This window comes from Bacillus rossius, chromosome 10 (assembly GCF_032445375.1).
Source record: "Bacillus rossius redtenbacheri isolate Brsri chromosome 10, Brsri_v3, whole genome shotgun sequence".
Classification (NCBI taxonomy): Eukaryota; Metazoa; Arthropoda; class Insecta; order Phasmatodea; family Bacillidae; genus Bacillus; species Bacillus rossius.
In genome coordinates, this window is record NC_086337.1 from 56,358,698 (window position 1) to 56,384,065 (window position 25,368).

At 39.1% G+C, this 25,368-nt stretch overlaps 1 protein-coding gene across 5 annotated transcripts in view; it reads right to left on the minus strand.

The window, feature by feature from the left end:
- LOC134536227 (CREB-binding protein) overlaps positions 1-25,368 on the minus strand; it is an 85,769-nt gene that overhangs the window by 56,370 nt on the left and 4,031 nt on the right. For 3 of the 5 annotated variants that reach the window (XM_063375907.1, XM_063375910.1, XM_063375906.1), the window contains exons 3-8: positions 12,149-12,393; positions 9,525-9,725; positions 6,541-6,777; positions 4,600-4,813; positions 3,919-4,187; positions 3,224-3,419 (exon numbers count right to left, since the gene is read on the minus strand). In XM_063375907.1, the coding sequence (XP_063231977.1) occupies positions 3,224-3,419; positions 3,919-4,187; positions 4,600-4,813; positions 6,541-6,777; positions 9,525-9,725; positions 12,149-12,393 (1,362 nt within the window). The remainder of the gene's footprint in view (positions 1-3,223; positions 3,420-3,918; positions 4,188-4,599; positions 4,814-6,540; positions 6,778-9,524; positions 9,726-12,148; positions 12,394-25,368) is intronic. The other 2 variants (XM_063375908.1, XM_063375909.1) reach the window with 2 other exon arrangements.

Here is a 25,368-nt window from a genome sequence, read left to right on the forward strand (position 1 = left end):
GAAGATCGCTGAAGCCAGAAAATGCAGAACTTTTAACAATGGTAGCATTTTCGTAATTTTTGTGTAAAAGTGTGCATAGTAAAACTTTCTATAGTATCTTATTTTAATGTGTCATCCAAAAAATTGGAACTGTGATGACCTGATGAGCGATGGTACTTTTTAAGAGAAAATGTTCAACCAGAACATTAAAATGTTGATTACATGTGATTCTAAACAACACAATAGGCCCAACTGCTATTTTTTATGTCACAATCGTGAAATATATTGTGTAAGTACCATGAATAGCTTAAAAAAACCCGTATTTTTTAAAAAGACGAAATAACGACGAAATGTGTGGTTTTAAATGACGAAATCAGGTTCAAAATAAAACCATATAATCTTGGCTCTACGTATGGCATTATCTTAAAGAATTATTTTAAATTTCGTATCCGAGTTGAGTATTATAAATTTATTTGCCAATTACAGAGGTTAGATATTTGCACACCTCTGGCAAGTACTGAAAGATTCGCTTTCATTTTTTAAAATTTAAAATAGGTATTTTTACATTAATGTAGAGAGCGTTTCACAAGTTAATTCTATCATATATTTCCCAAAGTTCTAAATATGTTGTTATAAGTGAATATGAGTATTATATATATTCTTAACTCATACATTAATATTGTGTGTCTTTGATGAAATTTTATTCCATCATGATATGTGTATTTAGAAAATTAGAATGATCATATAGTCTATATATAATGTATTCGTTTACAGTTGTGTTTAAATGTAATATAACTATTTCTTTATTTTTTTAAAAATTAATGCAACACTTTTTGTTCAGCTTGCATAGTATTAATTTAAAAACGCAAATATATACAAAAATGTAAGATTTTCATACAATATTATTGAAAATATCCTTTGCTATTTTTCGTTTTGGTAAATAGAAACATTTAAACAAATTTAAATGTTTTTTTATCTTTGTTTGTGTTAACTACGCCACCTATAAGAAAAAAAATCCGTAGCTAGTTGGACTCATGCCGACTTCGGGTGCGAGGGTGTAGGTTTCAGAATACTCTGGGGGGGGGGGGGGGGGGAGGGGAGGAATTAAGATTCAGGTCTACAATAAAAACATATATAAAATGGTTTAAAAATATGTGTAAGCCAATGACCTTGCATTCCGAAGGATTCAAAATCGAATTCCGGTCTCGTAATTCTAATTTAGGTTTTGTTGTCGGCCCGAAAAATATGGTTAAGGTTTATGTTTGTAAATTTTAGCGAGTTTGAATTCTTTCTGAAAAACTTTGTTGAATAAGTCTTTATAAAAACAATAATACAGCTTATAGATAACATTGTATGAAAATAACCATAAATAATTACATTTATGAATATGTTATACTTCCTATTCTTTGCCTAGGAACATATTAAATTGCAGGCATTATACTGGGCGTGATGCCTTCAAAGACATTAACTTCCATATAAGAGTTATTGAGACAGGTAAGAGCCGCCTGCAAACGAGTGTCGCCGAGGCCTGTGGACGAGCGCTCCCAGCGCAGCGCGCAAGATCATTCCTCCACGGCTAAGGAATGCACAGTGAAGAAAAGGAGGGGTGGAAACCCTGAGACTCTCCCCACGCCGGCAGCCGGCCGCACGTACGTCACGGTCGCGTCTGCCCGTCTGACTCCACCCTCGGCTGTAAACCACGCCTCCCGGAGGGCAGAAACACGTGGCCGGCCCGGCTCATCGCTGTGAGGGCTCCGCTCCATAAGAGTCTTAAAAGGCATTTTAAAACATCAGGTTAATAATTCTAGTCTTGTTCTTGCTAGCTGAGTCAAGCTTTACCCTCTTTCTCGACTCGGCGCTACATTTCGAGTAGTGGTGCACCGATGCGGATACCAATGAATCGTAATCAGCGATTATGGGTACTTACCGATTAATCGTAATCGGCGATTTTCTTAACGATTACTTTGCCGATTATCTATGTCCCGGCGTAATTAAGTAGGTTTTTACCGTGTAATATTTTGTTACACATTTTAGGACGAAATACGGTAATATTGGTATATATTACAAAATTCATCTAACTCCGTCATATCATGATTACAGATATTTCGTTAAGTTTAATAAATCTCATTGCCTCGAACAATAAAAAATACATTTTTCCTACACGTTTATTTACGTTTCGTCTTTTGTTCTGTATTTTGTTTAGTGGCCTTGTACATTACCTATAGCCAGAGACGTAAAATAGATGGCACGCAATCAAAATACCACAAGCAGTTGCAGTGGATTCTATGACAATCGATCTTTTCGAGTCGTAGCTGTTCAAAATCGTGGTCCCGATACCTTCTAGAGTTTATCACTGCGTTTTACAAACTCGTTATGGGCGTCTTTGGTAACATTATCCGTTGTTGTGTTATTTGTATGTGACGTGAAAAGTGAAAAAGTATTTATAATTTTATATATTCAGTCAACATAAATAAAATCACATGTGCCAGAATTGGTTTTGAGTTCTTTTAATATAATTATAGTGAGATGGCGAGTAGGGAGAAAAAAATGTGAATTGTGGAAACATTTTTCTTTGAACTCAAGTGAACAAAATAAAGCAACATGTTTACATTGTTAAACGGTAATTTCTCGGTGCAACCTTATGTGATAGTCGATAATAAGGCTAGTTTTCCGTAACAAAAACTTACCCATTGTAAATTACAATTATTAGACTAGTTCAAGTTGTTTACAATAACAAATATAAATAGAAGTTAATTTAATTTACACTTTGCAATGAATTAATAGTGTATTTTATAGATTTTTATACTGTTATTATAACTGTATTCTGAATTTTACCTAATCTTGTTATTAAATTCACATGGGAATAAAAATTTTTGCGTGCATTATTACAACTAAACAAAATTTGTTCATTATAATCGGTATCTGCCGATTATTGCTCTCATAATCGGTAATCGAATCGGTAATCGGTAAAGTCATATCGGTGCACCACTAATTTTGAGTCTCGGCCCATCTCTACTTTCTTGAAAAAAATACTAATGCTAGTTTTTTTTAAGAAAATTCACATCCACGAAAAATAACAGATCATTTATACAATGCTATGAGATATGAAACCAAAGTGTATATGATTAGAGTTCCTATTCAATTACTTCCAGTATTCACGTCACACACTAAATAATAAACTTTGTGAAAACAAAAAGAACACGCTAACGGAGACACGGGAGGGGGGGGGTTCACTCGCACTCACCGCTGGACATGTTGGGGTTCTTGTTGGCCTGCTTGAGGGGCAGGCACACGGGGCAGTCGGAGCGCGTGCAGTGCTTCCAGTGGGAGATGATCTGTCGGGAGGAGGAGCAGTGCGGCACGGGGCAGGACTTGCCCGCCTGGCACGTCGTCATGTGGTTCAGCACGTTCTTCATCGTCTTGCAGTGCGGCAGCATGCACTGCAACGCATACCCCCCAACACGCTGCATCTCTCTCTCCCCCAATCACCACCCAAACAGTTCAAACTACAGTTAGCAATATGACCGAAATCTCGGCAATGTAATATCCTACAGTGTAGTTATTTGGAGAAGCAGCCATTGTAGTTTCGACAATTTATAGGCCATTAATTTTTAGTTTCATTTTTTTTCTACGCTAAAGGATTTTATATTTTAATAGAAATCCTGAAGTTTTTAGCGACTAGCTGCTTCAAACGTTTCATTTAGAGTAACACAAATACAAACTGTTACAGCACAATCACCATATGGCGTCTTTCTGTTTTTTTTACATATATTGGTGGTACTGTTTTTTGTCGGTTGGAATGTCACAATTTCAAATCTTTAGAAAACATTCACTTGTCAGATGAGGTTTAAACTGACGTTAGGAAGACAGACGTACGTGCGTTGGTCGCCAGCAATACACTACATTACCGGGGAAACGCAGTACCGAGATGATGTTTACCTGCCACACCTCGCCGTTGTTCTGGCTCTCGCGGCGCTGGCACTTGTGCGCGTGCAGCAGCAACACCAGCTGCTGCTGGATCAGCTTCCTCTTCTCGGGGTCGGCCGTGGTGGGGGCGGCCGCGGTGGGCGTGGTCTGGCCCTGGGTGGCCGCCTGCGGGCCCGGCTGGCCCCCGCTCGGCGCCCCCGACTGGGGCTGGGCCGGCGAGGGGGCCGGGGGAGTGGCCTGCTGCGCCATGCCGCCTTCGCCCCCACCCACCGAAGGACCGCCTGCACACGCATCCATCCTCGCCGTACTTAACACCTTTACTAACCACCTTTTAAAAACTTTATAATTAACATTTCCTACATAATTTTTATACATATTTACGAAATAAATATCAAGCTTCAAATCAGCCGCACACCATTTTAAAAAAAATTGTGCACTGGTTTTCAGGTAAAAATGGAATTTAATTTTATAAAATACAGCAACGTGCAGAAGTCTAGCAATTACACAAAGTAACTTCCTTGATTACAAGTTTCCTAAGCTACTTGGAAATTTAGACTTATTAACAGGCAAATTTTATCAAAAAGGTAAAATTGTAGGAATTCATAGGTCCGGTGTCAAAATTTTTTTAAGGTCTTGTGAAAGGATATATTCTCAAGAGGGTTAGAAGATTTGATTGGTCCATCAAACACTCACCGATGGAGCCGCCGCCCGACGCCCCGAACCTCTGGTGGGCCTGGAGAGCGGCCATGGCGCGCTGCTGAGGGGCCACCACCGCCACGTTGGTCCCCACCGAGCCCACGCTGACCACCTGGGGGCCCGCCACCCCCCCGCCGGGGGACCCGTACCCGTACGGGCTGCCCGCGCCCATGCCCTGGCCCATCTGCCCCATGCCGGACATGCCGGGGCTCTGCGCGGAACACACACCACAGTCGTGATTCCTTAACGGCTGCACTTTGCTGACAGACAGCGTCAGCACATGGAAGTACTCATCAATACGGGACGTATGAACGACAACCTAGTGGTTTTACTCAACTTGCACATCTAACTTTAAGCTACTTTATAATATTGAAAAACAAAGTTTAGTTTAAATTTTAATGAAGAATATTAAAATGCTTACTTCCACAATGCTGGTTTTCAAAGCTGAGAGAGAAAAAACAAACACTGTTTATTCTGTTTACATCCTCAGCACAAACTGGCTGCCTTAATGATACATTAAAATAACGCGCAACTAAACAGAACCGTGGAACACTCGCAAACTGCATATGCGAAACATTGCATGCAGCTAGAGTCCAATGGAATTTTTTGTTCAAAAATTTTTTGAGCAGGAATGGATTACTCCTCACATTTTTTTCATACCAAAACCTTTACCGAATTTTGAGATCCTGCATAGCACTAGTTTTTATCCGACTGGAATTAAATGTTTATCAAGAATTTTCATGGGATCCATAGTACAAATTAAGAGCCCTCAAGGTATCAAAGTTAAATGAAGGAAATGTTCAAAGACTGCAAAATGTTTAAACTATAATGTGTCTCATCCTCAGATTGCAGTGTGCATTTTGATGGGAATTTAATCTCTCTTTCCAATGTACAATTTTTACTAGAGCTGTCCTTGTAGTTTGCTATGCTGTCAGATATACATCATAGAGCACAAAAGTTTTACACATTTTATAATCCAATAAAAAATGTAATAAATGCACAATAAAAATTATTTTACAAAAGAAAAAGAATTTAGGAAATACATTTTATTGTTTTATTTTATCAAAACCATTATCTGATAATATTTAAATATTACTTTTAAGAAAATATAACTGAATGATGCCATATTAGTTTAAAAATATTTTTGCAACAAAATGTTTGATATCATTAAATATAAATAACAATTAAAAGCTATATTAATTAATGTGATGTCTCGTTAGTAATGAACGACAGCTTAAAAATAGTTTATCCTATGAAATAAAAATTGGCCTTTAGAAATCATTTTTTTTTTCTTTCATAAAATACACAACTGTAGTAACAGGAGAGGTGTTAAGAGTTCCGGCCATGTCCAGGGGCCGAGGTTACCCATCCCAGTATGGACACCACCGTCACCCCCTGCCTCACTCGGCTGGCCAGACTAGTGGCTGCGTCCCGAGCTCTACAGACGCAGCATAGCTGGCGCCTACCCCGTTCTCCCACGTCTCACCGGGACCCGGCGGAGGCCTACCCAACCTCTCCCAGCTGTCCAGGCTGGTGACTTCCTGGCCAGATGCTTGCGCAAGCAGCGCGACCCTCTGCAGAGTTTCAGCGTCCGCCCCCTTCCGTGCGGCTCAGGTGCCTTGCGCTTCCAGGCGCATTCGGCCTGCGCCGATACACCGTTTTTGCACGGTGCATGCACTTTCTATTATCCCACTCCCTCCAGCTAGCACTTCATGCTGTGCTTGGACTTTTTGTAGTTCGGGGTTTTGGCCACAAGGGGCACTACACTGCGTCACTGTGCAGACCCCTACTTTCAGTCTCTTCACCTCTCCTTATTTCTTTAGCCCCTCTATGGGGGTGTGTGTTTTTTTTTCTTTTACGTGGTGGTCTCCAGCCCCCAGCCAGCCACCCTGGTGCTATCCGACATGATACAGGTTCGGGAACCTGACGAGCACGCACCTGCATGCGAGGTCCCTGGCCCGCGCCGATGCCCACGGCGTGCCCGCGCGCCGCCAGGTGCTGCTGCTGCTGCATGGCCGCCACCACCGTGCGCGCCATCAGCGGCCCGTTGGGCACGGCGTGGTGGCCGCCCATCATGGACGCCACCGCCTGCTTGCCGACCAGCCCGCCCCCCACCATGCCGCTGCTGGTCATCACCATGCCCCCGCTCGTGGCCACCGAGTTGTTCATGCTCACCTGCACCACACACACCACCGCCCCACGCTACACCCGACAGCCTCCGGGCTCACTTCAATCTCCTTGTAGTAGTTATGTCAACTGTACCACCATCAGCACTAAAAGAACATTTATTACATTTACAGTGGGCTGCTTGGTAAAGCCTACCCTCATTTCCCCACCCTCCCAGGAAAAATATTAACACTGATTTTTGTGATACAAAACATGTTTTTGAAAATAAAATTGTGTGATTGTGTGTGTGTGTGTGGGGGGGGGGAGGGAAGAGAGCGAGAGAGGGGTAGAGTGGGGGGAGAGGGAGAAAGAGGGAGAGGGGGAGAGGGGGGAAGGGAGGAGGGAGGGTGAGAGAGGTAGAGTGGGAGATAAGGAGAGATATAGGGAGAGAGGGAGAAAGAGAGGGAGAAAGAGAGGGAGAGAGAAAGGAGAGAGAGAAAGGAGAGAGAGAAAGGAAAGAGAAAGAAAGAGAGAAAGAGACACGCACAAAAAAAAAAAAACAATGTTATAGAAAAACTACATTAGTTACATCTTGCGCCCAGGGTATTACTTTTTTTGTCAAATGATTTAGGTTAAGTTTATAAAAAACTATATTTTTGTTCTGTAACATTCATATACATACACCAGTAATTTGGTATCAACTAAAAGTGGGATTAAATGTCAACATAGAATGTGTTTGAAGTGTCAATTCTTTTTCAGAAAGGTTTTCAAAACAACTCAGTTTCTATTTTTATTTTTATTTAACTATTTGTACAATTAAGAATTAGGGATGGACTTGTCGAATCCTCAAATCCCACTAAACTTCCAGTATTCAAAAGATTCAAGATTCAAAGAAAAAATTTAACGATACGAGGATAAAGATTCTAAGAAAAATATTAGAGTGAAAATAGTAAATTAAAAAATTAACACTGGCAAAATTTTACTAGACTTATTTATGTTTATCTTTAAACAGATTCTAATACCGTTCCCCAAAACATTCTTAAAAAATATATATATATATATATATATATTTTTTTTTTTTTTAAAAAATAAATTAAACACTTATCACCCCCCCTTCCCATGTTTTCATTTACTTTAAAAAATGTTCAATTTACAATTTAAAGTAAAAATTACTTAATGTACACAATGAGTACATGTTTTAATGGATAAACAGTACTGTTTTTTTTATTTTGTAAAAACATTAAACAAGTTTTCAAGTATATTAAACCCAAAAACAGTAACTTACAACTAAAATAAAATACAACCGTTTTAAAGGGATTTTGCATAATTTTCCTTATCCCTACTGTTAATTCTCAAGACAAGTGATATTTTAATAACGAAAAAACTTTAAAAAAATTTTTATCATGAAAAACTTATTAGTTGGGTTACACAAGGAAATTGTGATTAAGGTTGTATTCTATTTTTTTCCCAAATATTTTTATAAATACTCACTTCAGTCTCCTACACTCAAGATTCAACCAGTCCTCACTGCCGATTGGTTGCTTGAACTTCCCAGACTTGTCTTACATTTTGCGTCTAATGCGTTGGGGCCTGGTTTATAAACTCTACAACGCAAGGATCGGCAACACACGATAAACAAGGGCAGGTGAAGTTAAAAGCAAGGTTGTAAACCTCCTTCAAAGAACAATGATTCAAATGCCTGGAAACTTAAGGAACTGGAACGCAATATAGTATTTATTTTAAAACTGAACAACATTAATTTTCAAGAGCAAACACCGATCTGCAGCCAATGCGTAGAACTAAAGTAAGTTAGGCAACATAGCTTTGATTTCTAAAGGCTGACTGGATTATTGGAGCCAACATAAAAATAAGTTGATCCAAACCTGAAAACTTAGGAGAAAGAAAGAGAGCCTGCGAATGAGATGCGACTGACACAATGCAAAACCCATCAATTCTAAAAAATTTTTTATAGACATAATTCTCTGCTTAATCCACAACTTAATCCAGTAGACAGCCTACAGTGCAAAATTAACAGCACGACAAGAGTGCCAAAAACTACCATGATCAGGGCTTACCTACAACCTCAGCGTGGACACTCCAAAAAAAAAAAAAAAAAAAAAACATCATTATGCGACCGTCACTTTGGAAGCAAAAGACCTCAAGCATAACAAAATAAAAAATACTGACAAAATTATAATCAATGGGTAATGTACCTCAGCATTACAATTTCTTGAGACAGCCTTTCAGATGTGTTTGTTATTAGTTTATAAATGACAACAAAACAAGAACTTTTTTATTGAGGTTTTAATTTACTAGTGAACTGTGCGTAGGCATAATTTCACTGAAATTCCATTATATTAATGTACTTTTATTTCATAACAAATGGGTTCTTTTGATGCTTTTTTTATGTGATTTTACTTCATTTTATTTATTCAATTACATCTGGGTACAAATCATTTAATTTTTATTGTATCAAGGGATTTTGTTTGTTATATTAGGTTTCGACTCATTTCGGTATATGTGGATGTATTTAAATTATATTTGTATCGTTTCAGATTTTATCGGTTATTTCACATTAGTATGTACAGTTAAATAAATTTCCACACATTTTAGTTCTTTCCTTTGATTTATTTCGTTAATATTCAAGCATTTAATCATTAAAATTCGATTATATTAAAAGACTGTGCATAGGCGTTAAAGATTCTGCAAACCAGGTTATGTGCCTCACAGTGAAATAAAGGTTTGTTCACCGAGCGGTGCGCTGCAGGAGGTTACTCGCCCGGCCCCGACGCCAGACACGCGGTCGTCGCACTTACTAGGAAAGACAGAGACTGACGTACCATGGCGACAGGCAGGCCCTGCACGCTGTTGGGGGCCATGAGCCCCCCCACGATGGAGTCTCCCCCCTTGCTGACCGACACGTTGGGCGGGGACTGCAGGCCGGGGCTCTTGCTGCCGTGCGCATCTGACGCCATCGCCAGCGCGCTCGCTATCAGGTTCTTGCCCTGGAACACGCGCTGAATCAGAGGCGGATCCAGCCAGTGTTAGCGAGGGAAGGGGCCCAGGTCCCTTCATCACATGCATTCACACTTCACTCCTGTCCTGTAGAACTGCCAAACTAGTGGCCGTTTCAAACACTGTATTAAATATCAGTTCATTATTAAAATTGAATACAAATATGCATACAAAATCATTTTCAAATGTGAATATTGAATTCAAATAATGAATAGTCAGAATAATTGTAAACCAAGAATTTCTTTTTCCACATAACAAAACAAACACGTATAGAAAAAAAAATAATGTGTAGCTGCGTCTGGGAGATTAGACAAATATTACTGAAGTGAAAGGTTGGTTGAGTAAGGTCAGCTAGAATAATTACACGTAAAATGTTTGTTAAAAAATATTGTTGTGAAGGTGGGGATGCGGAGCCTGCGGATGGAGCGCGGTCCATTACAGTTACGACGCCTAACCAGATTAGTAACGGCTCTTTGCTACACCCCTCTCCCCACTTCCACCATCATCGGCGCCTCTGGAGGATTCGGCACGTGAGTGGGGTAACTAGCACGCCACTGTCGACCCTGATGACGCAACACTTGGAAGGGGCGTGAGATCACTCCAGAAGGGGGCTGAGGGGAATGCCTCCGAGGCAATGACGTGAGGTGGGGGCAGATGACCCCTGGGAGAGCGAACGTGGGCGAGCGACGGGCTTCGTGTGCGAAGACCGATGCATCGGGAGTGTCGTGTGCAACAGACGAGAAGTGCCAGCCACTGTCGAGCCGAGCTCCACCGGGAGTGCAATATGTGAACTAAACGAATAAGTCATTAATTCGTAGACATACTTATTAAGTGTTATAAATGAAATCAAGTGTAAAAAGAAGTTAATAAATTAAACTCTTCAATTAACTGAGCTATCCTTTCCAAACACGTTTACCCCACTCGTAATTATAGTTAAATGTTTGAAGGGGAAAAAAAGTTTTTATACAGCTTTCATAATTTAACCTAACACAATTTTCACTTCAGTTTTTATTTGTCTTATTTCCCAGATCACACTACTTTACATATTGATCCAGAAAATCTTCACAAACTACAAAATAATGAAAGTCATCACCCCAGATAATCGGGAGTGTACTGTATTCTTCAGTTTGCAGTGATTGTACTTGAAGTCGAATTTGTATTTGAATACAACTTATTAAATATACTTGTGCAAACTAGTACACACAAAATTTTTTTTTTAACTGAAAATACCTTCAGAATATTAATTTAACACAAAAAAGTTCAATCAATCAAAATGAATGGCCTAAATCATGAGTGACGCTCAAATGAGACAGGATGGAGGGCTAGGGCAAGTGGCCCATGCTTCCAGTTTAAAGGCCTTTCATTTAGATATATCATTGTAGCTCCTTTGCATCTGCAGTTCGGTCACCAACTCCGCCACCAGATACATACCTAAACCTTACTGGCAAGCTGTAACATGCCACGCAAGTGATCACAATCAGGAACACCTTCTCGTGTGCCTACTTACTGGCATTAGGAACACTTGCAACCATCTGGAGGCAAGAGAGCTATTGTGGCTAGTTAAAGAAATAGCCCTAAAGTAGTAGTAACAACATCAAAATGAAATGAACAACGTTGCAAGCAAGACAGAACCTTTAAAGATTTGAAATTTTTGCGACAAAAGTATTTTTTTAACACACATTCGGTACGAGGTAATCTAGCGAACATTTTGTGGTGTGAACTATGTTTTCTAGTACAGTTACAGACTAACCGTGTGACGGTAAGAGTCCTACTAATTCGTACCTTGCTCGTCCAAACAGGATTTTTGTTTTGTTAATACTAGTATAAAAACTAACGTGCACACCCTAGTACCCTCTCTATGAGGTGTTGGTGTGCATGTCACAACTGTAATAAATAAAATAATAAATAATAAAATTAAGCTGGAAGTAAAGTTGTACAGTAGAGTCCCGCTAATCCGAAAATTCGCCTAATCCGAAAAGGGCTAGGATAAAAAATTTTTTTGATATCATTCAAGAACTAAGAAAAGTAAAGAAAAACAAGTTTTATTCAAGTAATGTTGTACGTTTATTAATATGTACATAAGAAACTTAAAATTTATCTATCTATCTATGTGATTATTTAAAAATATTATATGACACTAAATATGTACGCTAAATAATAAAGGTGTATTTTTCGTCTGTCCTTCCTTACATATTTGATATATCAGAAACTAAATACGCCTCAAAAAGACAATATATGGCATCATATGACAAAATTCCGCCTAATCCGAATTTTCGCTAATCCAAACAGGGTTCGGTCCCAATTAGATCGGATTAGCGGGATTCTACTGTATTATAAGGGATTTTTTCTTTCTTTTAAATTTTACCATTTAAAACTTGAATCATGCGCACGTTCAGGCGACTTCAGCGTGGGTGATCAGACATACCTGCTGCTGCTGCTGCTGCTGCTGCTGCTGCTGCATGAGGTGGTGCGAGAGCTGTCGCTGGTCGGGCGTCGGCTGGTCCACGGCCCCGTTCTGGAGGCCCCCGCCCGGGGGGCCGGGGCCGGGCCCCGTCGCGGGGGGCTTGCTGCCGGCCGCCGGCTCCACCGCGCTGCCCCACGTGCCGGACGACATCAGCTCGTCGGGCAGGTCGTTCTCCAGGTCGAACATGTCCGTGTTGGTGAACAGGTCTGCAAGCAGCGCGGCACGCCTGCAGCACGCTCCCGACACGCGTCTTCCCCACCAAACAGTCCGGCCGACAGCAACAAACACCCCGGCAACTTCTCCCCGACCAACACAGGTCAACTAAAAATATATATTGTCAAACTTAAATTAAATCTAGGCTTACGTCCGTTTGATTCGAGTTACTGCATCTTCACAAAATTACTTTCCATCCCATCCGTGTGGGCTAGTGAAGCTGACAAAGGCCTTTAATTTTCTGCCCCAATCCTTTCTCGAGCCTGGCTCTCCAGACATTTTCGAACCATTCTTCAGTATTCTATGGATGTTTCGAAACACAACCAAATTTCTTCATGCAGTTAGTACAGGTCTCGAGCAGAGATTACTACATATACTACTGCCTAAGGAAACACTAAACACTTCGTCTTTTCCTTCCGGTTCCTAACTAACTTTTTCCCGAGCAGAACATACAATATAAATTAACTAAAAATATATTTTCAAACAAAATTAAGTCTATTTGATTTGAGTTATAACATTGTCATAAAATTACTTTTTATCCCTTCCACGTGGCTAGTAAAGCAGACAAGGCCTTGACTCAAGATACTACCATGTCATGTGAAAAAATAAAATCTACACACAAAATGCTTTTTTGGAAAAATTGACGTTTCTTACCGTTCACATCACGACACTATTAAAAAAAATATTTCACACCATACTACAGACCGTAGTTGGGGAAACTCAAAAGAAATATCAAACCATTTGGAGTTAAAAATAGTTTCTGGAAATGTTAACTACTGAAAAAAATTAACTGATTACAATCACCGCACGGGTATTTTAAGAATTACTTTATGATTCTACGATGCAATACCCTTGTTTCTTGTGTGTACTTAGATATACATTAGTACGTCACACTAACAAGAACAACCTCTCACCAAAAAGTTCTGTTGCTCTGCAAAATTATACTCAGAACACTTGTTTACCAGTGTCTGCATTTATTGCATTAGTTAACACATCTGCAGCACTCCGATGACTGCAGTTTGTGAGACAGAACTATAGTGATTGGATGCTTGCAGTAATTTTCATTACTAATTATAGCTAATGATTAAATTAAGAAGCTAACAAAATTTGTAATGACTTATTATAATACTTAAATTTTTTAATATAATTAATCCCAAGTCTACTGTGGTATTCATTAGTGTTTTTAGTTGTATTCTTTATAGTAAAAAAAAAAAGAGCACAATACTTCAGCAGTCATTAATTTTAAACATGTGTATGGACATTTTACACGACGTTAATACCAACTCCATGCCAGCTTGAAGAGTCGAGCATCGCAACTGGGTTTGAGGGTGCAAGGAAAACAGAGACACCAGAGCACAAGACTCCCGGGGTCGTAGATCATTTAGAAAATATTAAAAGTTAGTATCACAATTAAAATACATTTCAAAGTTATTTCAAACAACTTGTGTTTCTCAATATTCAGCTAGGTTACCAGAAAATAATTAAAAATAGTTACATTTCAGTACTATGGATTCACCAATAAAAAAAAAAGTAATTGGCTTCACATTTGCAAGCACAGGATTCACCAAACCTGGTACAAAATGGCTAGAAGTTGTACCGGTAGAAATTCACCACTTATAAACTTTGATACATTTATTTATTTAAAATTTGTTACACGCCTACCTACACCTTAAGGCCTTGGATGGCAGACACGAGCCTCTACGTCAGAATTCTGTAATTCTGATCCTACCAATATACGTCACTCCTAGGTCAAGCCTGGTCCGCCATCTTTAATTTTCTGCTCCAATCCTTTCTCAAGCCTGGCTCTCGAAACATCTTGAACCACGTTTCACTATTATATGGATGTTTCGAAACACAACCAAATTTCTTTATGCAGTACAGGTCTCAAGCAGAGATTACTACATATACTGTCTATGGAAACACTGCTGTAATATTTAAAACGATGTAAACAAGTGATGAAAGAGATTTTCAAGACTTTGGTAGCGATTCAGTAGATGATGAATGATGATGATGATGATGCTCGAACCTCGTATTCCGTTTCCAGTGATGAAAACGACAATGATAGTGTGTTGCAAGATACTGTTTGCGAAAATTGAAAGGAGTGCACAGAAAATGACGGTGATCTTGTTTGCCTTCCTTTTGACTCAAACGATACAGGAGGCCACCTTTATGTAACTGACGCTATACAATTTGTACAACTTTATTTTCCGTGTTTGTCTTTTTCAGGAAATCAGAGCAGAAACAAAATGCTGATGAAAAACAAAAAATTTTTAAGATCAGGCCACTGAAACAACATTCCATCAGGTGGAGGTGGAAAGATGTATCTCTGGAAGAAATTATGGCTTTACACAGTGTTTTGTTAAATTTGGGAAGAAAAGCAACAACATATCTGCTAGAATTTTTTCTCCTGTAGATTGGTTGGATTCATCTGGTTTCTTGGAAGACATTTTTGCACGGAAATGTTTCCTGCAAATATTTTGGAAACCTACATGTGTAGTCTACCAATGCTGCAAGAGAGAGTAGGCCAAATATGTTTAGGCTCAGCCAAGTAAAAAAACACTTAAATATACTGGTAGTTAATTATTAGAATACTAGCCCAAGTCAACATTTTGCAGTAAATTCTCTTTCAAAATATATAACCCACAAAAAAGAAATAAACATATGACTTGTCTTAATGACTGGTCTTCGGATTTATGTGACAGCAGGTTCTCTGAATGATTCAATTTTAGGCCACAAATCATGTTATAGTTATGCAACTACCAATGCCTTATTACGACCCAAACATACTTTCACTACTTGTATCATTTTGGTATTGATAGCAGTGGTCTAAAATATACATAGAAAGTGGCATACTTCCTCTTTAGATATATATTTTATACACGTGTTGACCTTGCAAGCTTATTAAAAAGGGTGTTTATCTGCCAGGAACTGTACTACAAAATAGGGACTACCAACTCAAATTAGGGAAAAAAATAATCTAAAACTCAAAAGAACACAATGTGAAAGCTTATAAAATTGATGATAAAATGATGGTGCTACCTTGGCATGATGAACGATGTACAACTATGTTGAGTACATGTCATAATTCAAATGTGGTGATGATTTGATGATGCAGAGAACTACAAATAAGTACATAGTTTAAAATATATATATATATATATTTGTTACTCATTTATTGTTACATTGTATTAAACTGTACAGTTTACTAGTAGCCACTGAAGAGTTCCACTATCCACCTTTTAGCTCCATCAGAGCAATACGATGGTACCACATTATTGTATGGTCATCTGGATTACATATACTTGCTAAGTTTTTTTAAATTGATACGACAATTATAAGTAGGTTAAAATGGACTTCCAAGATTTGTTTACATACTTCGTTAGTTACAAGTGAAGCTAATAAAGGCATGTTACAAAACCAAAAAAGAAGAGATACCTACGCCACAGTTAGTAATAGAGTATACGACACACGTGGGAGCTGCCAAACAAGCAGATCATTACTGCTCCAGTTATGGTTTTGCGAAAAAGTATTTGAAGTGGTAGCACAAACTTTATTTTTGGATTTTAAAAGTCTCACTTGTAAATAGTTTCCATTTGTGTAGCATGTGCCAAACTAAACTCAACACAACCTGTTCTGCTACATGAAACATTCCGAAAATATATTATCGAAGGTCTTGTGTCGGGAATGTAAGCAATCAAACTCTAAAAAGTGGAAGACCATCGACAAGTGAACAAGAGAAACGTTCAGTTGGTAAGTTTCGGCAGCAGTTTTTAATTTTTATACCTACTTAAGGCCAGAACAACCTTAAACTGAACATTTACATGCATGAAGCAGCTGAAACAATGGACATAACATCTAGCCACAGTTTCGCCTCCAACTCCATTAAATTTTTTACACAAAACTTGATGGAGTGGCATGTATGCACCGAAATGGGAACACCAGTTTATCATCTGTAATAGGTAAATGCTTTTAGCCACAAACTGATACAATTACTGTGTGATATACTAATCACTACCCTGCACCAAATTTCACAAGTGAACACAACTGATTTTTTCAAGTGAAACATTTAGATGCTCCTGAGTTCCTCTCTCTGCCTTAGAAATATTTGCATGCAGAAACACATGTTTACACTTGTTCATTTATCTTGGCAGGGAAACTTGTGTGCACTAGAATAAAGCCTTCTTATCAAAGTGTCAATTGTGTGAATACGCTTCAGAGCGTGTTTGGTAAACAGCCCAAGGAGTGCCAACGAGTAATTATGTCTCACTAGTAGCACGCCCAGACAAGAGTAACTGTACCCAACTATAACGTACCGAGATTGCAATCTGAATACATACAATATTCAATACTCACATTACCAACCAGCACAGCTAAAAACAATTAGGGCTTCACGTAATGGGGGTAAAGGAGTTCTAAAATTATAATAACCAACGGTCAAATAGAACAAATAATGCAGTAATGACCTAGAATTTCAAAAAAAGAATAAAATAATTTAACTGCAGGCTTACTCACGCTCAGAAGTACAGAAGAACTTATGTAAAAGAACAAACATAAAACTACAAATTGAAAAACCATAATGCTTTGTGAGAATGACTTCTAGCTACAAGAGAGGTAAAACTTGTGCAAGAGCATGCAGCGTGACAGGTCAAAACATGCAACACAATACCCAGACTGGCGAGCATCTGTCGGTTCTTACAACAAAGCCGTTGTCAGGCACACAAAGCCCCACAGTTCTTCTAGCAAGTACGAGGAACGCCAGTGAGCCAAGTCGCCAGGCTAGGCAAGGACAGGATTCAAACAAGATCTTCCAGATTTAGACGAACTAAGAACCACTTTGCACTTGAAGTCGGGACTGAATCATTAGGCTTCCCCTAACCACGCAAGCACGGCGTCTTTGTGTGCATTTGCAGCTTGTTCAGAAATTTCTTTTTTTTTTTATACGTGGTTACACGCAACGCTCAACGACAGTGGGCCTCGAGACAGCCAGTGACGTGCAAGCGGGAGAAGGCAAGCAAACGACATGTGCACCGCGTTAGCCAGGCGGGAAGTGGTGAGGCGTGCGGTGAGCCAGAGCAGAACGGCCATGGCACTCGCGGAGGTACTACGGGCATTTGAAGAGCACCGCCGTCTGCAACGGTGCAGGGCCATACCCTGGACAGTATCACTTGCCAATCTGTGTCATTCTTCAAATTATCATCTTTATTGTGACCCTATCGAATCCCACTCGTGGGTTGACATAGTTTATAAGCCATGTTCGAATCATCTGATTTTGCAGAAAAATTTGGTGAAGCGACTTAAATTTTGCAGGGGAAAAAATCTACTACTTTCAAAATAATTAATTATAGTGAATTATTAGACTACAAATGTTACAAAAAATGTGTCACTTAAGCATATTAGACTAATTCCGCATTGTTTTTTCCTGAATTAATAACTAGGGGAGTGTTCCCCTTCACTCCAGAGTTGGAAATTATTCAAAGATTTATAATTTGCCTTTATCTCAAGTACACAGAATCTTAACTGACATAGTTCTTAACAAAGCAGTGAGGTTAACCAACACAATTCCCTGTTAAGTTGAAACTGATAATTTCGCAAACCTTTGGACACCCGAGCGTGGAATAGTTCCCACAGTTGGGCGTGAATCGTGTGCCCGTTGCAGGAGAGCGGTGGTCTGGTCGTAATACTCTCCGGCAGACACTATCGCTACTCTGACACTTTGTTTCTGATTTATTTGGTGTTACTTTGCGAGTGGCATGAATGTAGGCACTGCGATTTGTGAGTTTTAACCAAAAACAAGAAAGGCTGATGATTATTTCACTACTTGCAATGATGGCGTCCATAGCACAAATTCTAAAAATAGCAGGGCAATCTCAAGTAGGAGCTTTGTAACTAAAAATAAAAACTGACAATAAATAAATGAGTTCTAGTGCTATTTGTCATGATTTTTCATTTTCACCTCTTATCTAAAGCGCGATTACACACACAACATGGATACTGGGATGAGAACTGGCTGTGGGGTATGTTAAGGCTCTTCTAGCATTTGGCTGAAATGATTTCAGAAAACAATGAAAACTGAAATCAGCATTACCTGACCGGGACTGCAACCCAGGTCCTCTGGAACAAGCAATTCTTTGATTGGTTGTTACAAACTGTTCATTCAGGCCACTGGTAGTGAATTACACTTCATGAAAACTGTAGATCTGTCTGTTCCATCTCAATTGGAATAAAAATTCAAATAGGCATAATATTGTGCACGTAACCATGTGATAATAACTGAAATGCATTCTTCTAGGTTTATTAATCTGGGAAAAAATATTACATTAGTATAATTTGCCAATGTGACAGTAGATTTCAGGTGTAGTATTTCTTTTAAGAATTTCCCCAACACAAATTATTTTGGAAATAACAGTTACTTAACTCATTTTCATTTCACATCACTAAATATCCCATGTGCTCTGCCATCTATACAAAGGAATAGACAGTCCGTATTCTGTGCGTGCCCACGAGCATACTGATGTAAGATTGCATGAACGTGAATGCTACAGGGATGGTTGATTAGTGACCTCTCACACGTTTCTCCTATTGCTTGCTAAATGATGTGCCCGTGCTTCTCTACAGCAATCTACAGGCACTTCTTGGAAGTACGCTACACACTGCGCAACGCATGTGTAATTTTGTTGCCATATTATCAGGATAAACACTTGTGTTAAAAAAACCTCGATATTAAACTCCCCCCAAGGTCCGGAATGAATAACGTCACCATACGCCGCTTTGCGCGGGACAGTCCCACTTTCAGGCTGTCCGTCCCGGTGTCCCGCCAGCGAGGGAAAAAATGTCTCGCTTTTGCGAACAAAATGATACTTTAATATACCTACTTATTTTTTTTCACTCGCAAAGCGTGGCGGTGGCACGGGCAATGTAAGATCAGTAATGCCGCGCTAGCGAACGCGATTTCTATTCGGGAATGCTGTCGCGTCCACCATTTTTGTAGCGCTGACGTCAAAGATGTGTCGAACGTGACTGGTTGGGAATCGCGCTATCGTGAATCCAGCATCATGCTCGTCTACGAAGTACGTGACCGTGGGTTCGGTTCCAGACTCCTAAACGACTCAAACTACCAGAGAGAGCGAGTTCCAAGCCAATCCACTCCCCTTCCTCTTCATTCCCGTTCCACATCCACCACTGAGTGAACATTACCTACAATGTTTTGTTCTAGTTCGAAGTTGGACGGAGTGTGTGATTGTAACATTACAAAAGTAACCTAAACACAAGTGTATCTTTCATATTACTTTGCAAAAAAAAAAAAAAAAGCATCCATTTATGAAACACAGGAGTGGTGCAGAAGACGTTACACGTGAAGAATATCATACTGATTTTGGCGTTGGGCATCGTGGTGCCAGCGATATTGAAAAACATTTAAAATAAGAAAAAAACACAAGTTTTACGATCAAGCTACTGCTTCTAGCTTGTCAATGCTTGCATTTTTTTTTTAAAAGAACCGATTTGCCGACTTCCAAGTATTTGGACATAGCTACAGCGAAGAGTGCATGGATGTTTCACACAGTGCAAGAAAATCAAAGCTTTCACTCAAATGACTATGTTCTCATTTAATTCAAACATGTTCTGAGCAAACATTTGCACAAATTGACTTTCCAGTGTTGCTCATTACATGCTGAGTGTATTTACAATATTAAGTAGAGCCATTTATGATAAAAATAGTATAAATGTTAACAGTAAAAATGTTTATCTAAACTATTTTTTTTGCACGAGTAGCATATTTTAATGCTGAGTCGTACAAAAAAATTGAGAATTTTGAAACAAGTAGTCACCTAATTTAATTAGATACACATTCTGTGTGATGCTGTAACATATAATTTTTCAAAAGCATAATAGTACATAAATCTTAATATTCTACATGACATACTCTACAGAAGAATATACACATTAACTACATGTTTTGTACACCAAATATTCTACTAATCCAGCCATGGCATTTAAATAAACATTATCAAGACTTGTTAATGACAACTTAAAGCAGAAATTTGCACTCCTATACCAAGGCTACCTGCGGGGTCAAACTGGGTCCTCACATTGTGGTGAAGGCAGACATCACCAGCCTTTTAGTTTTCTCTGGGGCTCCCGTTTACACCACCTATGCTTTGCATCACGACTGCGCTGAAGAAACAAGAACAAGTCGCCTGGCGCCATAGGCACAAGAAAACAGCGGTGCCTCCCACACAATATTGCGTGTATCTCTTTAGATGCACTTTCCTCGGGTTATTTTTGCTTGTGAATGGAATTTACTAAACCCTAATCCCCTATAGATAATTAACCTAAATACATACAAAAAGACAGGGAATATCACTACTACCTTTTGTGGCTTCCATCAATGAACGTGGACACACACACACAATTCTTTTACTAAGCCCTAACAGATGGATGAAGTGAAAGCAGCAAACAAGCAGTGTTGTAAAGAATGTGATATATAAGTCACGTGGCTGCTCCACTTCCACCATTATCAGTGTAATCTGAAGAAGACATTGCGTAACCTGAGCCCTGCTAAGACGGTGTGGAGTCGGGTGAAAGGTTATGTTAATTCGTCATAACAACATTGGCAGTTAGTTCTAAGCAGGTGCGTGACTGCACAAAAGGACAGCAGAGACTGACCTCAATAACATTATACTCTAAATGTTAATTTTTAAACACTCGGTTCAAAATCAATGCAGTAACTTTTAATGGATACAAAAATGACAACTTACATGTAGTAAAATTGTGTGTAATTAAACTTTCTACGTGAGTAAAAGGTTTTAATGGCACAGTGCTACATATTTATTTCCATAAAAAAAGGTATAAAACAAAAAAAATATATCAGCAGGGATGAAAAAAGCAGACAGATGTCACAAAGCCAGTGTAGCAGGACGGAATGGGAGCGCAGAGATAGAACACTGGCCTCGCAGTAAGTAGCTAAATGCACACACTGGGGAAACTGAACCTAGAACTTGAACCCAACTTTGCTACTTTGCACAAACTGACTTTCCAGCGTCGCTCATAACTTAAGTTTTGCTCCAGTAACAACAAATCCAAACAGCATGTCCTTTAAGTGGTTGTACCGGTGCAATCATATACATACATATATGACCACAATGGTGGAAGAATGAATATTAACATCAAAGCTAAGTGTTTGGATTCTGGCCTGCGGTGGAAAGCTCGCCATACTGAATCCATTGCCTCGGCCCGCCCAAAATGTTTTCTCCCCGTTCCTGCTCACATCACCTTCTTCATCTTTTATGTCCTTTCTATTCTTCTCTTCTATTCCCACGTCTGGGCGCACGCATCAAAAACGACCTTCTGCCCCTTCTGGTTTTTCCCCACACTGCCCTCCGGATGCTGTTGGGGAAACCCCATTGGACCCTCAGTTCATCACTTCCCACACTGACAGGTGCTACTCCTCTCTCCATTGATCCCGGTATCCCGTCGCCTCGTCCACGATCCGTCCGTCCCTTACCCCCACAGACACCATCCCCCTAACCGCCCTACGCTTTCCAGCCTCTCGTATCCTTCTCGATATGTGTTGACCGTGTGACGACACTCAGTGCCTGAAGTCGTGTGCCGTCCTTCCCCTTCTGCCACTGCCGCATGTGAGCTTGTGCTTCGCCGACGTCATCGTCACAAATTGTTCATTGGACTCAGCTGCCTTTATGAAGTATATTTCAAATTTTTGGTCTGTATGAACATTTTCTCACATTATTGTTTGTACCTGTCATATCATTGTCTAAAATTCGCTTAATTTTATTTGAGGGGTTTTTTGATCTATTTTTCCCTGCACTTCTGCCTCTTACTGTCTTGTCCTGATTCCTAAATAAACTCTGGTGTCAACCTGAACTGTACCCATGTCCCTACTGCAGAAGAGACATTTAGTGTGTGTGTGTATGTGTGTATATTCCTTGGAGTCTCTGCCATTTGTGTTCAATCTTCCCTAATAAAAGCATTTACAAAATCGAATAGGCACAAGCAAGCAAACGTTACTGGAAACACTTTTCTCCAACATGCAAATACATGACTTAATTAATTCACAGCTTTAGTCAGTTATAGTAAAATGCAGTTAGCTTAGGAAGCAAATAAGCCTTAGACTTAGCCCTAACATTGAAAAGTTGCTTGCACTACACAAAAATCTGGAATAAAGAATGGAAAATAATTGCATACATCATGCAACACAAAAGCCTTAGAGTTTGATAGCGTCATTCCATGACAACCTGCTTTAAGGGAATTTGCAAAACTTCAGGATAAGTGTGCTTGAAATTCTTGCAATGAAGTTTACTTAATAGACAAAGTTATGTAAATAAAATAAAAAATATTATTACAATATTAGTCTAAAATATGTCATATAAAAACCAGTTATTTCAGATATTTGACTGATAATTAGAGTCTAGAATCTTAAATATTTTTTTCAAACATTTATGAATGCTTCAAACATGTAGTCAAATGAAATATGCAAGTGGCTTCCGCAATAATATTTTTGATTTAGTAATGTAATGTCCCTGCACACGGGCAACTTTCTTGAGCACAAAAGGCAATAGAGAAAGTGAACACTAATTCTAATCCCAGCTAGTATGCAAGAAAGATCCCTATAATCCCTACATACAGTACAAGTGCATGTACTCATTACTTGTGCAAGGATTTCTAATTTTTTAATAAGATTTTTATAATTGATACACAAGCAATAAAAGTACTACAATCAATATGCATATAAGAACAAACGTTAGGTAATTATAATTTTCTAAATGTCGCTGTGAATTTTTTTTTCTGTTCACACAGATTTGTACAAGGAAAAAAAAGTACTGTAGAGAAAAGAAATGTCCCTAGAGGGAGCCACGCTAGTATGCCAGTTGCTTGCATGGTCGACTACCATTCAGAAGACACAAATCCAGGTGAACAACAGGTGTGCACATTCATGTATAAACTACACTGTTCATAAAAACATTGGCCAGTTGTCATGAGAGTACATTTTTTTTCAAGTAAAACTTAAAACTTAGATCTAGCATCATCTATTCTAGCATATTCATATATGCTATACTAATAGCACACAGGAATTTCGTGGCAAGTTTATTGGATAAATGTTTGATGCACTTCAATGCACTGTTATTTGTTTACATTCAATGTGTGATGACAAACCAATTATGGCTTTTAATTTATATAACTAACTAAACTAGGTACATCTAATGCAATCATTTTTATCGAGGGAATCGCCAGAGATCAGGGATGTAAAGCTATTTGATTTTATCCCTATTGAAATTGATGAACAACTAACTACATTCTGAATTATTTCCTGATTCAGTCCAAAACTGGTAGTGACAGTGGAGAAAAAAATTAATACAATCAGGACTATCAAGCGAAAGATAAAATTTGTGAGAGACCTTCTAAAAGATTTAGCAGATACTGCAGTAAGTTAGTGGATATTATTATTAACAATTTATTAGCTACAGAGATTGAATACACTTTAAATCAATCAAGAATGCCACACATAGTAACCCTTTTAAAAGCATTACGAACACACAAACAATAACCAATGTGGCTTGAAAAAATATCATAACAATCGACAGGTACGAGATAACTGATCAGTTAACTTCAGCAGTCAATTACATACTGTGAAATAAGATTATATATTCTACAATACTCACAATATTCTCACAATAGGCATCAGCAATGCTTAAACATAATGTTCACGAATTACAGGGGTTGAATTTAATGGTCGGCAGGAAATGTCGCAACAAGCCATTTTTGTTTCGGAACGTATGCCCGGAAACAAAATCCTGTAGAGTTACAGGCACGAATGGTAGCACCCAAGTTTGAATTTGGCTTCAGGGGAATACTCCACTGGCTTAGAGAAAACACGAGTAAACGCTCCGCGGAAAGCAGGCAACACCACACTTGGACGTTTAGAATCGGTAGTTGGTTGGCTGCGGTGCGTTTACACACTTATCCTCAGGCGATCAGCTCGGTGTTGACTGTTTAAGACAAGTCCTGAATCTGACAAACAGCAAACGCACTGCAGACTCTACGTTCACAGAGATGTTCAACACGTTAATGCAGCAGTGCTGATTTACTAAGGGCGCATTCACGACAGACACGTGCTGAATCGGAAGACCTTCGAATGGCTTAACCAGCTACTGGCTGAAACTGGGAGTTTCAATACACAAAGGGCGATGTACACCAGACTGCGTACGACTAGCTCTATAAACGTCTCTACCCGAGTGATCACCTGCTTCCCCCAGAACGTCTGAACCCCACTGCATCCTCCGGACCAGTGGAGTAGTCCCCTGAAACCCGCCAAATTCAAATTTGGGTGCTACCGTTGCACCTACTTTTTTAGGGCCGCGTTTCTGGACATTAGCTCGTCAACAAAAAATTTTAGTATTGGCATTTCTAGCCACCTATTAAATGTATACCCCCAATTTGTGAACACCCTGAAATCACATGTAAAATTATTAATTTTTTAATTATTTAATTTTTTTAAAATCTTTAAATGACAACAAACAGCTTCCAAAGCCTTCAAATGTTGGCATAAATAGTGAAAATATGTTTTGTGGTTGCAAGAAAAGAAGTAACATGCAAAACAGACACTATGCTACCATAAAAATGTAACTAGCAACTACAATTTATGACAAAGAAAATAACCCTCAAGTTAACAGATCCAGCCCATCTTTTTTTAAACTTGCGTACGTTAAATATTTATGATCTAAACTGCGTTGCCTGCTTTAATAGAGGTAGCAGAGATGTGCAATGACAGCAAGGACTGATATGAGTGAAGCGATGTCACATCGATCTCAACTTTCATGCACAACAAATACGTGAAACAAGAGATAAAGAGATATAGCTAGGTTACCCCATTCACAATTACAACCATTACTCTAACAAGCACGTTTGTCTGTTACCGTTAACTTTGAGCAGGACCTTGTACATAACATGCGTTG